Source organism: Myxine glutinosa, unplaced genomic scaffold (assembly GCF_964187855.1).
Source record: "Myxine glutinosa unplaced genomic scaffold, kmMyxGlut1.1 SCAFFOLD_3248, whole genome shotgun sequence".
In the NCBI taxonomy this organism is placed as follows: Eukaryota; Metazoa; Chordata; class Myxini; order Myxiniformes; family Myxinidae; genus Myxine; species Myxine glutinosa.
In genome coordinates this window covers 22560-38585 of record NW_027619341.1, presented here as the reverse complement: position 1 = coordinate 38585, position 16026 = coordinate 22560, and the positions used below count along the sequence as shown (strand labels likewise).

At 44.1% G+C, this 16026-nt stretch overlaps 1 protein-coding gene across 1 annotated transcript; it reads left to right on the top strand.

The window, feature by feature from the left end:
• Window positions 1-622: 622 nt before the first annotated feature.
• On the top strand, window positions 623-15229 carry LOC137415084 (glutamate receptor ionotropic, kainate 1-like; the record flags this gene model as incomplete). Its single annotated transcript, XM_078769586.1, has 6 exons — window positions 623-681; window positions 820-926; window positions 6964-7181; window positions 7271-7493; window positions 8074-8324; window positions 15085-15229. Coding segments are annotated over exons 1-6 (1003 nt in total), but the record flags the coding sequence as incomplete, so codon positions are not given.
• Between the last annotated feature and the right edge of the window lie 797 nt (window positions 15230-16026).

Sequence of the window (16026 nt, the reverse complement as noted above, 5' to 3'; positions counted from 1 at the left end):
CAGGAACAAAAGAATAATGGATTGACAGCCAGGTGAGCAGAGAATGAATGAACAGGGAGGTGTATGAGCAATTGTGTTTGTAGGTGAGGAGGGGCCTACTTTTTAAATTATTCGTTAATATATACAGTATATATATATATATATATATTTTTTTTTAAAGGTTAGGTGAAAGTGGAACTGAGGAAGAAGGAGAAAGGTTGAAGGAGTATGGTGAAAACTAGAATTGGAAAGGCATCGGCTGGAGAGGTTCGAGATATTTGGGGATAGTGCATTACATCATGGGTATTGGCAGGACTGGTACGTAGCTTGAACATGGAGGAGTGATTGTATATGTATATATGTGAAGTGATTTTGATATCTGTAAGAGGATGGATGTACATGCACACATAAATGTCCTCATCATTCCTTCTCCCAGACCCCCTTACCCTCCTCATCCCCCAGAGAAATTAAGTAGATAAACTGGGTTATCGCAGTTTTGATATGATCCACCAAATTACCTCGTCCTGCGTCAACGGTCCTTGTAGAATATAATAAAATATGAGGACGAAATTAATCTGTGGCAGCATTATCAAAATATATAGTGGAGAGATAACCGGTGAGATTTGGATTGAATGCCATCGGGATGTATCGAGACGCCGGTTACGCCATGATACTGGGTATAAAAGACTTGCGCCGCACTGTGTAAGCACCTTTGGAGTTTGAGAAAAGGAGATTACGACGATGCATATCCACCTGGCGTTCTGTTTTGGGTGCCTGCTGTGAAATCCGAACTTGGACTCCGTCTCTCTGATATGACATGGTGTTTACTTCTCTCCTTAGCTGTGTATTCTCTCTTGATCATGCACATGCCTTGAAACCCCAGCGTCGAGGCTCGTGGAAGAACGAGAACACTGAACGAATCAGGATGCAAGATAATAAAAGGAGCAGTATGGAAAGAAAGGGAAACATCAACAATCCCTGAATGGATTTCTCTCATCTTCCCTTCCTGTTCTGGCTGGAGTTCCCCAAGGTAGTGTTCTGGGCCCTGTGCTATTTCTGGTCTTCATCAATGATCTCTCCGACTCTCTTGAAAATCCTCTCCATCTCTTTGCTGACGACTCTACTCTCTGTCGCTCCATTCCTCATCCCTCAGATCGGCAGTCTGCAGCCTCCTCACTCTCTGCAGACCTGAACAAAATCACAGACTGGTCAAACAAGTGGAACATGTCTTTCAATCCTGACAAATCTCACACTCTTACAATGTCTCTCCGAAAGGACCGACTGGACAACCCTCCCATCTACTTTCTCAACAATCCACTCCAAGACGTTCTGTCGCTCAAGCTTTTGGGTCTCACTATCTGCCATGATCTTTCTTGGGAAAACCACATTTCCAAGCTGGCCTCCAAAGCCAGTCGCCGACTGGGCATCCTCCGTCGTGCGAAGTCCTTACTTGGCACACCTGAGCTCCTCACCACATACAAGGCTTTCATCCGCAGCTCAATGGAATACTGTTCCCCCCTCTGGGCTGGTGCTCCTGCCTCACACCTTGCTCGGCTTCACGCTGTTGAGGCCAAAGCTTTCAGAATCATTGGAATCTCCTGCGATGTAGTCAACTCCGAGGGCCTTTCACTCACTCACCGCAGGCAGGTTGGTGGACTTTCTGTCTTCTACCGACTCCTCTCCGGCCTTGCTCCCCCAGCTCTCTCTGTGCTCTGTCCCCCCAATATTCCTACAGGTCGCACAAGATCTGCCTGCAACCCTCTTATGGTTAAACTGCCAAAGTCTAGGCTCTCTGCTCACCTTCACTCTTTCATTCCCCTTTTCTCCCGCCTCTGGAACAAACTCCCCCACTCCCTTCAATCCCACTCCTCCCTCCAGGTCTTTAAAACAGCTGTTCACCACTATCTCTTATCTTCCCCCATCGAAAACCTTGATCTTTTCTACCCCCGGTAATTCACCCCAGAGTCCTTGCAGTGTTCATATGTTTTTATTCCTCTCCCACCTCCCCCCAAGTCCTCCCGATGTCCCTGCTCTCAAATGTTGTGTTTGTGTCCTTCCCCCTCTCTCCCCATCTTGTCTGCCGCTCCCCTTGTTTTTTGTGTTTTGTGTGTCGGTTTGTCTTTTTGTGTGATTAATGTTAGCTCTTTCACGAGCCTCGATCTTGCATACAAAAAAAAAAAAAAAATATCGGGGTGAAGGACAAAATAAAGAGGGACTGGGACAAATAATGGGTGTGCAGAGGAATGAGGGGTAGGGCAGGATGTATAGGGAGGACAATGTGGATACAGAAGTAAGCTCTCAGAAAGGAAAACCTGAAAAACCTGCAAAAACTTGGGAGACAAGGGTGCAAATCCCGGAAATAGCACTGGATGGAAGACATGAAACGAGGTAGTATAAGATAGAGGGACCACTGATCTGTCGGTGATGGGGAATTGATAGGCCAAAAGAATCAGCTTCGTCAATGGAGATTTCAATAATCTTGAAGACCTTGGTTTCCACGCCGTCAAGCTGAGCAAGGTGTGAGGCAAAGGAGCCAGACCAGAGGGGAGAGCAGTACTCCATCAACCTGCAGATGAAGGTCTTGTAAGTGGATGGGAGTTCAAGGTGCCAAGGAAGGACTTTGCATGAAGGAGGATGCCCCGTTGGTTACTGGCTTTAGAGGCCAACTTTGAAATGTTGTTTGCTGAAGAAAGATCATGGCTGATAGTAAAACCGAGGATCATGGCTGATAGTGAAACTCACGACAATGGCTAATAGTAAAACCGAGGATCATGGCTGATAGTGAAACTCAGGACAATGGCTGATAGTAAAACCGAGGATCATGGCTGATCGTGAAACTCAGGATCATGCCTGATAGTAAAACTAGAATCATGGATGATAGTGAAACCCAGGACAATGGCTGATAGTGAAACTCAGGACAATGGCTGGTAGTAAAACTCAGGAAAATGGCTGATAGTGAAACTCAGGACAATGGCTGATAGTGAAACTCAGGACAATGTCTGATCGTGAAACTTAGGACAATAGCTGATAGTGAAACTCAGGACAATGGCTGATAGTGTAACTCAGGACAATGGCTGATCGTGAAACTCAGGACAATGGCTGATAGTGAAACTCAGGCCAATGGCTGATCGTGAAACTTAGGACAATAGCTGATAGTGAAACTCAGGACAATGGCTGATAGTGAAACTCAGGACAATGGCTGATCGTGAAACTCAGGACAATGGCTGATAGTGAAACTCAGGACAATGGCTGATAGTGAAACTCAGGACAATGGCTGATCGTGAAACTCAGGACAATGGCTGATAGTGAAACTAGGACCATGACTGATAGTGAAACTAGGATCATGGCTGATAGTGAAACCCAGGATCATGGCTGATCGTAAAATTAGGATCATGGCTGATAGTAAAACTAGGACCATGACTGATAGTGAAACTAGGATCATGGCTGATAGTGAAACCCAGGATCATGGCTGATCGTAAAACCCAAGGTCATGGCTGATAGTGAAACCCAGGATCATGGGTGATAGTAAAACCGAGGACCATGGGTGATAGTGAAACCCAGGATCATGGGTGATAGTAAAACCCAATATCATGGCTGATAGTAAAACTTGGATCATGGCTGATCGTAAAACCCAGGGTCATGGCTGATAGTGAAACTAGGATCATGGCTGATAGTGAAACCCAGGATCATGGCTGATCGTAAAACCCAAGGTCATGGCTGATAGTGAAACCCAGGATCATGGGTGATAGTAAAACCGAGGACCATGGGTGATAGTGAAACCCAGAATCATGGGTGATAGTAAAACCCAATATCATGGCTGATAGTAAAACTTGGATCATGGCTGATCGTAAAACCCAGGGTCATGGCTGATAGTGAAACTAGGATCATGGCTGAAAGTGAAACCCAGGATCATGGGTGATAGTAAAACCCAATATCATGGCTGATAGTAAAACTTGGATCATGGCTGATAGTGAAACCCAGGATCATGGGTGATAGTAAAACCCAGAATCATGGCTGATAGTAAAACTAGGATCATGGCTGATAGTAAAACTGGGATCATGGCTGATAGTGAAACCCAGGATCATGGCTGATAGTAAAACCCAATATCATGGCTGATAGTGAAACCCAGGATCATGGGTGATAGTAAAACCCAATATAATGGCTGATAGTGAAACCCAGGATCATGGATGATAGTAAAACCCAGAATCATGGCTGATAGTAAAACTAGGATCATGGCTGATAGTAAAACTGGGATCATGGCTGATAGTGAAACCCAGGATCATGGCTGATAGTAAAACCCAATATCATGGCTGATAGTGAAACCCAGGATCATGGCTGATAGTAAAACCCAATATCATGGCTGATAGTGAAAACCAGGATCATGGCTGATAGTGAGTTGGTTTGAGGCGAAAACCCCCAGAAACACGTTCACCATGTGATGCCATTCCATACGTTATGTTATGTTACGTCATTCAGGACAACTTTGGATGGGCACAATAATGGATTGAAATTTTCCTGGATTGCATCAATGAGTGTGCTATATGTTGGATAAGATTTTAAGCCGGGTGTCCTGTCCGTCAATGACTTAAATAGCCCACAGTGTCTTTTGCAATGATTCGGCCATTGTGTGTCGACGCAATGGCAAAATTCCAAATTCCTGCCCCAATCTCTGTTGGGAAGGCAATGCAAACCATCCAATCTATGCCTTGCTGTGAGTCTGCTGCAGCAACATCAGCACCCTGGAAAGTGAATGACTTCATCATCCTGCTGAAGTTATGTCATTACCTACCAATTGTGCACTACTTTTTGAGAATAGATACCAATTGTTCATTTTATTTGAAAATACTCGCAATAAAGATCCAAATTTTGCCATTTTTCTATTCCGTAAGGATATGATTCTCTCCATTTTGATATAATTATAATAATCGTGAGTGCCTGTCACAATAACGGGAGGAATTCCCCCCATTAGCTGTGCTGTTATCGTTACGATTGCACCAGTTTACCGACACAGAAGTGGCAATAAGTACTTGGTAAATGGCATACCGAACACGCTCATTTATAGCCAACAATACGCATTAGTATACTGCCCCTAAATAGTGCTAAGTGTTACGCCGAGTTCAGGCCATTGTGTCTCAACTCCCAGAAACGGAGCCATTTTTTGCACGGGATCGCATTCTCGAATCGTTACTGTTCGCCACCGCCATGTTGTAGCTCCAAGAAAAGAAATGGCTGGAAAGACGAGAGATGGTGTTGATGTGGTGGGACATCCGCCCACCGCTCGCAAATTTCCTTTTCCTTTCATTGTGCCTCGCTGCATCAGCGCTCTGCCTGGATCGGAGGCAGGCTTCAAGCGCTCCAAAAGACTTCGGCTGAAAAGCCACCGGATTGATGGCTCGAGTTGAACAGGGTGCGGCGAATGAAAGAAACTAAAATACGCTCTCATATTGGATCAGTATTTCAGGGTGCTCAGTCGACTTCTTGCGACATTTGCTCTGCTTCTAGCACTTTCCATGCAGTATCATTATAACTAGTTGCATCTATCATTGCTAGCGCTCTTGTAATCATAGTTATGTGGCATCACTATCTACTTGCATATTAAAAAATACCCTCTTTTTTAACTTCCTGGCTTGAGAAAGTTGCTTTTGTGCAACGGCTGCCTCTCAAATGCAAATTTTAAAGCAGGGAAAGCTCGAATAGGGTTCAGGGGTCATCACCTTGGTGATGAATTGCATTGTTTCTCCAATATTGGCTTTCTTTCTAATTTGTCTTTACTTCTGAATGGTGTTGTGTCATCTCTGCTGGTGCATTCATCGGACGTTCTGAGTCATCCACGTATTTGCATTCATCTGAGACGAAACTGGTGGGCAGTGTATAGGCAGAGTGTGTTCAGCAGAGCTGGTTGATTGGATTATGTCATGTCTGCGCTGTTTGGTGGCGAGATATGTGAAGGTTGAGTGAAATTTTGTTCATTTAATTTTACGTACATAATTTGTAGGTTGCATAGGCCATGTGGCCACTTTATTACCCTCGCCAGAGGAGAGGGTATTGAATTTGAGTCTGTTTGTCTGTTGGTTTGTCCGCACAGAATAAATATGATTTTCTCTGCAACCGTTGGTCCGATTGAGAGGAAATTTTCACCACAGGTGCAACTCCACCTGTAGAATTTTTTGATGATAATTATGACGTCATAGATCACGTGGTTCTGCCGCCATCTTGAAAAAACCGAAAAACTTTGCACCTCTATATCTCTGAAAGTGCTGAATAAAAAAAATTGAGACATGGCTCATTGTAAAGAACTCTCCATGGGGAATAAAATACGTTACTGGTGATGCCATATGTCCCTCCATTATGACGTCATAATTCGACAAGTACAAAACTTCATCCTATCAAGATGAAATATATTGAGCGCCATGTCGGCATAAAGTGGTGGATAAAAAATAATAATGATGCCGCCATCTTGGAAAAACCGAAAAAACCTTGCACCTCTATATCTCTGAAAGCACTGCATAGAAAAAATTGAGACACGGCTCATTGTAAAGAACTCTCCATGGGGAATAAAATATGTGAATGATGATGTCATAGTTGCCTCAATTATGACGTCATAATTTGACAAGTAGAAAACTTCATTCAAACAAGATGAAATTTCTTGAGCATAATCTAGGAATAAATTAGTTTCCAAAAAAAAAAAAAGATGACGTCGTCGGTCACGTGGTTCGGCCGCCATATTTGTTTTAACACAAAAGCCTTAAAAACCACTGAAAATACATCCCGGCGATGGTTTGCAATCTCTGATTGCTCTTTTTCTTATTTTACTGCAACGGTGATGTGTCCCTGTAGGTGTCAGTCAAACCCACTGAGATGTTACAACTTTTTCACCCAGTGATGATGAATATATTGTTTATAAAGAAAAGGGGGTCATTATACTGCATTATTATCAATGCCCAATAATGCGGCCTTAAAGATAGTTGTGTTGGTTTTTCACAGGATCGGAGCTGATGCCTAGAGCAATATCTACGAGGATTGTTGGAGTCACTTGGTGGTTCTTCATACTCATCATAGTCTCCTCGTATACAGCTAATCTTGCCGCATTCCTCACGATTGAGCGGATGGACTCTCCAATCTCCTCCGCCGATGATCTTGCAAAGCAAACTAAGATTCAGTATGGAACGATACGTGATGGTACCACCATGACGTTCTTCAAGGTAATGCTTTTTCACTCTTTTTTGTTAACATCCTTAGGGTTATCCATATGTATGCAAGTATCAAATCTACCTGCTAATAACCCTTACAGAAATCCAAAATCTCAACATATGAAAAGATGTGGGCATTTATGAGTAGCCACCCTCTGGCGCTCATTAACGACAGCGACGAGGGAACACACAGGGTCCTCACTACTGACTATGCTTTCCTGGCGGAGTCCACATTCATCGAGTATGAAACCGGACGCAACTGCAACCTCACCCAGATCGGGGGATTACTCGATAACAAAGGATATGGAATCGGTACCCCCATAGGTGAGCATGTGCAATCACAAACTCTGCTCATGTCCCATTTTGTTTGTCATCTAGATTCTATAACTTCCATGTGACGAAGAATCAGTCTTCACGGAAATATTTTGACTGGTCATTCAAATTATATGGCTCTCCAAAAATCCATTTAAGCCTGGTGTTGGTTTAAAGGTTAAGTTGGCAGGCTTAACATCTTAGGGTCTTGAGTTTGAGCCCCTGGCACGCATTTGATAACACCAACACCAGGTGGGTTGACTCAGCCTGTTATCCGTCCGAGGTCACCAAATGAGTACCAGCTTACTGGGAAGAATGAGCCACTTGAGTATCCTGTGTCGGAGTGGTGACCCGTCCAGGTTTGTGCCCAATAGCCGCGGAAACTGCTTCGGCAGCCCTGTGCATCTTAAGATGCTAAAAGAAGTTTTCTTCTTCTGAAGATATATTTATTAATTTAAGTAGATGAGGAAGTCCTGATGGACTTTCTTCACTTCCTTCCTCTCCTTCTCCTTGTGTGTCCAGTGCTGTTTCATGGAAACAGACTCATTTCCTCAATCTCGTTTTTATCTGGCGTTTCCTCCATTTTCTTTAGGTTCTCCTTACCGTGATAAGATGAGCATTGCTATCCTGCAGCTGCAGGATGAAGGTACGCTCATGAAATTGAAGGATAAATGGTGGAACGGAGGCGACTGCAACACAAACTGGTCCAACAATCGGAGATCCCTTAATATCCAAAGCATCCAAGGGATTTTCATTGTGCTCGCAGTTGGACTGTCTCTGTCCATTGTCGTGGCTGTTGGCGAGTTCATCTACAAGGCATACAAGACAGCGCACCTGGAAAAGGTAAGCCTATCATTGATGAAGAATGTAAGTGGAATTAAAATGTGGATAAAATTGATTAGACAAGGGGAAGATTGTAACTACATGCCACCTCGCAGGATATTATTTGTTCTGTTTTCAATTTTGCAAATACATCACGTGATATGTATTTCTGCACCTGTCCTTCCATGCTGGGGGTCATCTTTCAAGTGAATTACCTCAAAATTCCAAATTATCCACAAAATAGATGGAGTACGACTGACGACCCTAATTTTGTCTCACTTTATGCAATGTAACACCTCTTGGTAATGTACTTGATCTACGGATCATTATCTTCTCAATACCAACTCAAAAAAATATTTCCTTCGGACATTATTTTGCTGCAGTGCACAGAACTGTGGTCACCTCACCAGTGATACCCTCACCACCTGGGTGTGGGTTGCATTGTGTCAGGTTACACTATAATGCCACTGATGTAGTGTGCCGTGCATATGAGGGTAGCAGTTATGAATATGCCTCGGGTACCTGCACACAATTGCCTGCTTTTGCAAAAGAAAGCCGGCGTAGATTCACCTTAAATAAAATTTGAAATGGAAGCTTGGACAAATAATGGGTGTGGAGAGGAATGAGGGGTAGGGCAGTATGTATGGGGAAGACAACATGGATACAGAAGTAAGCTCTTAGGAAGGAAAAATTTGATATTTGGAGAGAGGTGGGCATTGGGGTAGGTGGGGAATGTTGTTTCATGGTACTAGAAAAGATCATGGCTTTGGATGGGTCTTAATCATCCGAGAGGGTGGTGAACAGCTGTCTCAAAGACTTGGAGGGAAGAATGAGATTGAAGAGAATGAGGAAGTTGGTTCCACAGGCAGTAAAAAAGATGAATGAATGAGTGTAGGTTAGTAGTGATTCTGGATTGTAGGAGTTTCACGAGAAGAGGGTTGATGGTGCAACGTGTGATCCTTGCAGGAACCTGGGAGACGGGGGTGCAAAGACTAGAAAGGAGGTGGTAGAAGACAGAGAGACCACCGACCTGTCTGAGATGGGGAACTGATAGGTATATAGACTCAGTTTCGACGATGGCGCTTCCAATAATATTGAAGTTCCGTCATGCAAAATCCTGCGTCAAGCTGAAAAAGGTGTGAGGCAATGGATCCAGACCAGAGGAGAGAGCTGAACTCCAACAATCTGAGGATGAAGGTCTTGTAGGTCGACAGGGGTTCTGCTGTGCCAAGGAAGGATTTTGCATGACGGAGAGGTGACTGGCTTTGGAGGCCAACTTTGAAATGTGGTTTGCCTGAGAAAGATCATAGCTGATAGTTAAACCCAGGACAATGGCTGATAGTGATACACAGGGTCATGGCTGATTGTGAAACCCAGGGCAATGGCTGATAGTGATACCCAGGATCATGGCTGATTGTGATACACAGGGTCATGGCTGATTGTGATACCCAGGATCATGGCTCATTGATACCCAGGACAATGGCTGATAGTGATACACAGGGTCATGGCTGATTGTGATACCCAGGACAATGGCTAATAATGAAACTCAGGATCATGGCTGATTGTGATACCCAGGACAATGGCTGATAGTGATACCCAGGATCATGGCTGATTGTGAAACCCAGGATCATGGCTGATAGTGACACCCAGGATCATGGCTGATAGTGAAATCCAGGATCATGGCTGATAGTGATACCCAGGACAATGGCTAATAATGAAACTCAGGATCATGGCTGATTGTGATACCCAGGACAATGGCTGATAGTGATACCCAGGATCATGGCTGATTGTGATACCCAGGACAATGGCTAATAATGAAACTCAGGATCATGGCTGATTGTGATACCCAGGACAATGGCTGATAGTGATACCCAGGATCATGGCTGATTGTGAAACCCAGGATCATGGCTGATAGTGACACCCAGGATCATGGCTGATAGTGAAATCCAGGATCATGGCTGATAGTGATACCCAGGACAATGGCTAATAATGAAACTCAGGATCATGGCTGATTGTGATACCCAGGACAATGGCTGATAGTGATACCCAGGATCATGGCTGAATGTGAAACCCAGGATCATGGCTGATAGTGACACCCAGGATCATGGCTGATAGTGAAATCCAGGATCATGGCTGATAGTGATACCCAGGATCATGGCTGATTGTGAAACCCAGGACAATCTCTGATAGTGATACCCAGGATCATGGCTGATAGTGATACCCAGGATCATGGCTGATTGTGAAACCCAGGGCAATGGCTGATAGTGAAACCCAGGATCATGGCTGATTGTGATACCCAGGATCATGGCTGATTGTGAAATCCAGGATCATGGCTGATAGTGAAACCCAGGACAATCTCTGATAGTGATACCCAGGATCATGGCTGATAGTGATACCCAGGATCATGGCTGATTGTGAAACCCAGGGCAATGGCTGATAGTGATACCCAGGATCATGGCTGATAGTGAAATCCAGGATCATGGCTGATTGTGATACCCAGGATCATGGCTGATTGTGATACCCAGGATCATGGCTGATTGTGAAACCCAGGGCAATGGCTGATAGTGAAACCCAGGACAATCGCTGATAGTGATACCCAGGATCATGGCTGATAGTGATACCCAGGATCATGGCTGATTGTGAAACCCAGGGCAATGGCTGATAGTGTTACCCAGGATCATGGCTGATAGTGAAATCCAGGATCATGGCTGATTGTGATACCCAGGATCATGGCTGATTGTGATACCCAGGATCATGGCTGATTGTGAAACCCAGGGCAATGGCTGATAGTGATACCCAGGATCATGGCTGATAGTGAAATCCAGGATCATGGCTGATTGTGATACCCAGGAGCATGGCTGATAGTGATACACAGGACAATGGCTGATAGTGATACCCAGGATCATGGCTGATAGTGAAATCCAGGATCATGGCTGATTGTGAAACCCAGGGCAATGGCTGATAGTGATACCCAGAATCATGGCTGATTGTGATACCCAGGACAATGGCTGATATTGATACCCAGGATCATGGCTGATTGTGAAACCCTGGATCAAGGCTGATAGTTATACCCAGGATCATGGCTGATTGTGAAACCCAGGATCATGGCTGATAGTGATACCCAGGATCATGGCTGATAGTGATAGCCAGGATCATGGCTGATAGTGATACCCAGGACAATCGCTGATCGTGATACCCAGGATCATGGCTGATAGTGATAGCCAGGATCATGGCTGATAGTGATACCCAGGACAATCGCTGATAGTGATACCCAGGATCATGGCTGATAGTGATACCCAGGATCATGGCTGATAGTGATACCCAGGACAATCGCTGATCGTGATACCCAGGATCATGGCTGATAGTGATACCCAGGATAATGGCTGATAGTAAAACTAGGATCATAGGTAGATTATGCAACTTTCCAAAGGAATACTTGACTTCACTCTTCGGCTGCTCGTTGCATCATTTTCTGGAAGAGCAGCTGCCGCTAATGCAGTGCCCCTGTTACCATTAAGCTGGTAATCATTTTTCCAACCTCAGAAAGATGACAGGCTGAGTCAACCCACCTGTTGTTATTTCAATGGCATAACAGTGGTTCAAACTTAAGACCCTCATTAAGCCAGCCACCTTAATCCTTGAGCCAACATCAGGCTTTGAACTACTTGTACTTTTCATTAAAAAATAAATTATCATTTTTAATTGCATAAAACCGTGATGACAAAATACCAACAATGATTTGAATTGCCCTCCTATTGTTATTTTTAACACCATAATACTGCAAGCAGTTTTCAACTATTTCAGGAAGTTTTTAAAAAGCTCCTACTTTTCAAAAATATAAAATGAAATCAAAATTTGCAGGTTTTATTTATTTGCATTTGGCATACCTGACAAGATCGAGTTGCTGTGACACACCTTAACTAAAGTACATATTGTACAATACACATTCATTGTATGCGAGCAATTATTGACCAGAACAACTTTACACGTAATTCTATTCCTACAGGTATATATATGAAGCAAATGAGCTGACAGGAGAGCCTAGATGTCTGTGTGCTCACCTTGGAGCTATTTGGCCTGGGTTTGAATCTCGACTTAGCTAGTACCTATAAACTGCCACACTGGTGTTTCCCAAGCAACGCCGTGCATCAATGTGTGAGTCGTGCTTCGGAAGGAAGTTATACAGGATGACCCGTCTGCCAGCAATGGTTGGCAGAAAAAGTTAAAGATCCATCCCACTGTCTTTCACGAAATTTACACACAGGGTGTTTCAAAAAGAGTGATACAACTTTAAACGTTGATTTACAAAGAAACAGAAACCGCAGGAACATGAACCAAACATTTAGTGAAAGCTTATGATATGGTATTTTATATCACTGATTGCTGTTGCAGTAAGTCACTGCTGGAGTTGGTGAGAGGCCAAGGTCTGAAATTGGCATTTACGCAAAATCCTTATAATTGACGTTCTCGATGTTTGCCGGCACAGAAGCATGTGACCTTAGGCCCTTTCAGGTACCTCTCAGTGATCCCCTTAGTGGTTCTGCTCCCCAGAAAATGCTGTTATGGTTGTTGATGGCACCGTTCAAGTGGAAATGGGCTTCATCACTGAACCGCATCAGGTTGATCCAGTTTGGGTTACTGCTCCATCCTGTCACTGAACCAATTGCACATATCAAGTCTCCTCATGTCATCTTGACTACGTTTATGCCTAAGAGAGATGATGTATGGGAAAAGCTTCAGTTCCTTAGTGAGGATACGCCAGACTGATGTTGGTTTGATGTCCAGCACCTGGGAGCGCCGGCAGTGGGACTTCTTGGGACTGTCCACTGCAGAATCCCACACGGCGTCGATGCTTGCTTGTCTCTTGGTTACTGATGTTGGCCTACCACTGTTGCCCTTGCTCTGGTTGTGCACTGTACCCTTGTGCTCAAAATGTTTCACAATGCGTTGACTGGCACCATTTGTGGGTCTATCACGTGTTCTGAGGTCTTATTCCCAGCAGAACCTCCAGCGGGTGTCTACATATGATTTAGTCTCATACCACAGAGCCACCATTTTTGTCTTCTGCTCCATTATCAATGGCATAGTTGAGCTATGGAGTTACAAATCCCAGGAAACAAATACCACGATAACACCACGAAACCCTTAAAAGGAAAACGGTATCGGTCAAAAAACAAAGAAATGGCAGGAAGTCAAAGTTGTATCAATCTTTTTGAAATACCCTGCATATTTTTAATTAATAGCCTGGTGTTGGCTTAGCGGTTAGGGTGCCGGCTTGGGATCCTAGGATCATGGGTTTGAATCCTGGTCGATCGCTGAATTCATGCCAGGGGGGTTGACTCAGCCTTTCATCCTTCCGAGGTCGGCAAATTGTGTACCAGCTTGCTGGGATGAATGATCCTGGTGTGTACCCCGGCTAGAATAGGTACACCGTATCCCTGTGCATCGCAAGAGGCGACCAAGGGTTGGCGTCAGGAAGGGCATCCAGCCATAAAAGCATTGCCTCAAACAGGGAATCATGATTGTCATGGGACCCACAAGGCCAACCCCTGCTCTAGCAGGGAAAAATGGCCTTAAAACGATCATTCATTCATTTTTTTTTTGGATGAGTGCTCACGAGGCCTTTCACTGTGCATGGCACGTGCGCTTTCAGTGATTCACTTCTGCTATGGTGGACACTTTCAATTGACATTGTTATTCAAATAGTCTTTCAAAATAATTTTCACCATCATTTAAACAAAAGAGTGGCAATTTCAAAATGGTTAACCATAATTGTTGATCTTGGATGTAAATCAGACTCACAAAAATGTAGAAAATAGGACAAATATCCATGCATGAGAGATCTCGAGTTCCTACCATTTCCTGTTAATACAAGTGAGCGGCGGCAATGGATATACAAAAAAAAACAAAACAAAAAAACACACACACACACACACACACACACGGACGCTTTTCCTCTTATCAAGAGATGCAAACCTCTCGTATAATTTCACTTGTGGCCAAACAAACAACATATTTGCCTCTCCCCCCTCCCCACACAAACATGATTCAGAGAAAATATCACCATTTTGAGTTTATTTCAAACTTAAGCTGTGTGTCCACAAGCCCCAAACATGATCCTCCCATTGCTGTTAAGACGTACCCAAACCAGATACGGTGTCTCCCTCAGGGAAGTCTGACTGATACATCCGACTCACACACAAATAATATGTGGCACAAGCTTTGTTTATATTCACATCGTGAAGATGTCCTTTGTCGAAGAGCCGGTTGCCATTGCTCTGTTGGTAATGATGCACAGAGTCATCTTTTCATTCGCAGACGTCCTTTAAATAAATCACCAAGCCTGCCTGCCATGATCACAGGAGGCACTCCCGCAATGTTCAAAGTCCATTCAGTGGTGGCGATCTGTCGGGGATTTGGGTAGAACATGCTCATATATGATTCCTCGGGCTTTGCGCAGGCCCATGTCTTTGGGATATAGCAGTATGGTACTTTTCTAAGGTACTTATCTCAGGTACTTTTCCAATTATTTTCTGCTTATTTTAGAAGCTTTGTCAACCATTTTACGGAACAAACCTTATCTCATGCATACGATATAGCAAAACATGGTCCAATCGACAGCTGTGTCAACATCCAACGTCATACTGTCGCACCACTTGGTAGTTTTTCAACACCAGATAGGCGTTTCGACAGGGTCCATGTGGATATTGTCAGTCTCCTACCACCATCAAATGGACACCGCTATTTGCTGACTTGCATTGACTGCTTCACTCATTGGCAGGAGGCTACACTGATAGCTGACATCACCGCACCTACCATCGCCAGCGCTTTTGTCCATACCTGGGTCGCACGTTTTGGTGTTCCATCATCCATCGCTATGGATCCTGGAAGCCAGTTTGAATCGCCTCTATTTCGGGAGCTCCTGGGTACTGACCATGTGTGAACCTCCGTTTACCATCCAGCAGCGAATGGCATAGTGGAGCATTTCCACCACCAATGCAAGTCATCCCTGAAAGCACATGACAACTCCACGCACCAAACAGACGTCATACCTATGGTCTTGCTTGGTACTCAAACTGCTCTGAAAGACGACCTTGGATGCTTCACTGCAGAGATAATGTACGGTGCAACGCTTCCTCTCCCCGGATAATTATTCTCAGCGTCCGATGACACCTTGCCGGATGCCAGAAATGGTGCCAACCAACTTCATTCGAACATGCAAGGTCTCCGGGCAACACCAACACGTAAGTCTTTGGCACACCCGGTTTTTATTCCCCAAGAGTTTTTTACATGCACCCACGTATTCATGTGACATGACGCTATACAGCGACCCTTGCAGAAAACATACGTCAGACCTTATAAGGTTCTACAATGCTCCGAGAAGAGCTTCATACTCGATTTAGTCAGGTTCACTATGTTTTTTCGTTCAAATTTTTTGGAGATGAGCAAAACTATACATTTTTGGAATATTCAGAGCATGAGGAATCCAAAAATTAATGTTGGCATTTGCCTAGACACCTGCATGGCCGCCATTTTGGATTTTCAAAATGGCCACCATAAAATACATAATTTGTGCTATCTTGGCTTCTAGTCAACCTAGAATCTTATTTAAATATGCTAATCCTATGTTTTCTGGGTCAAGAAAACCATTGGTGGGATCATTAGACTTCTAATCCTAACACTTGCTTCACTTTTAGGACTTTCCAGATGACACTCAGGACAG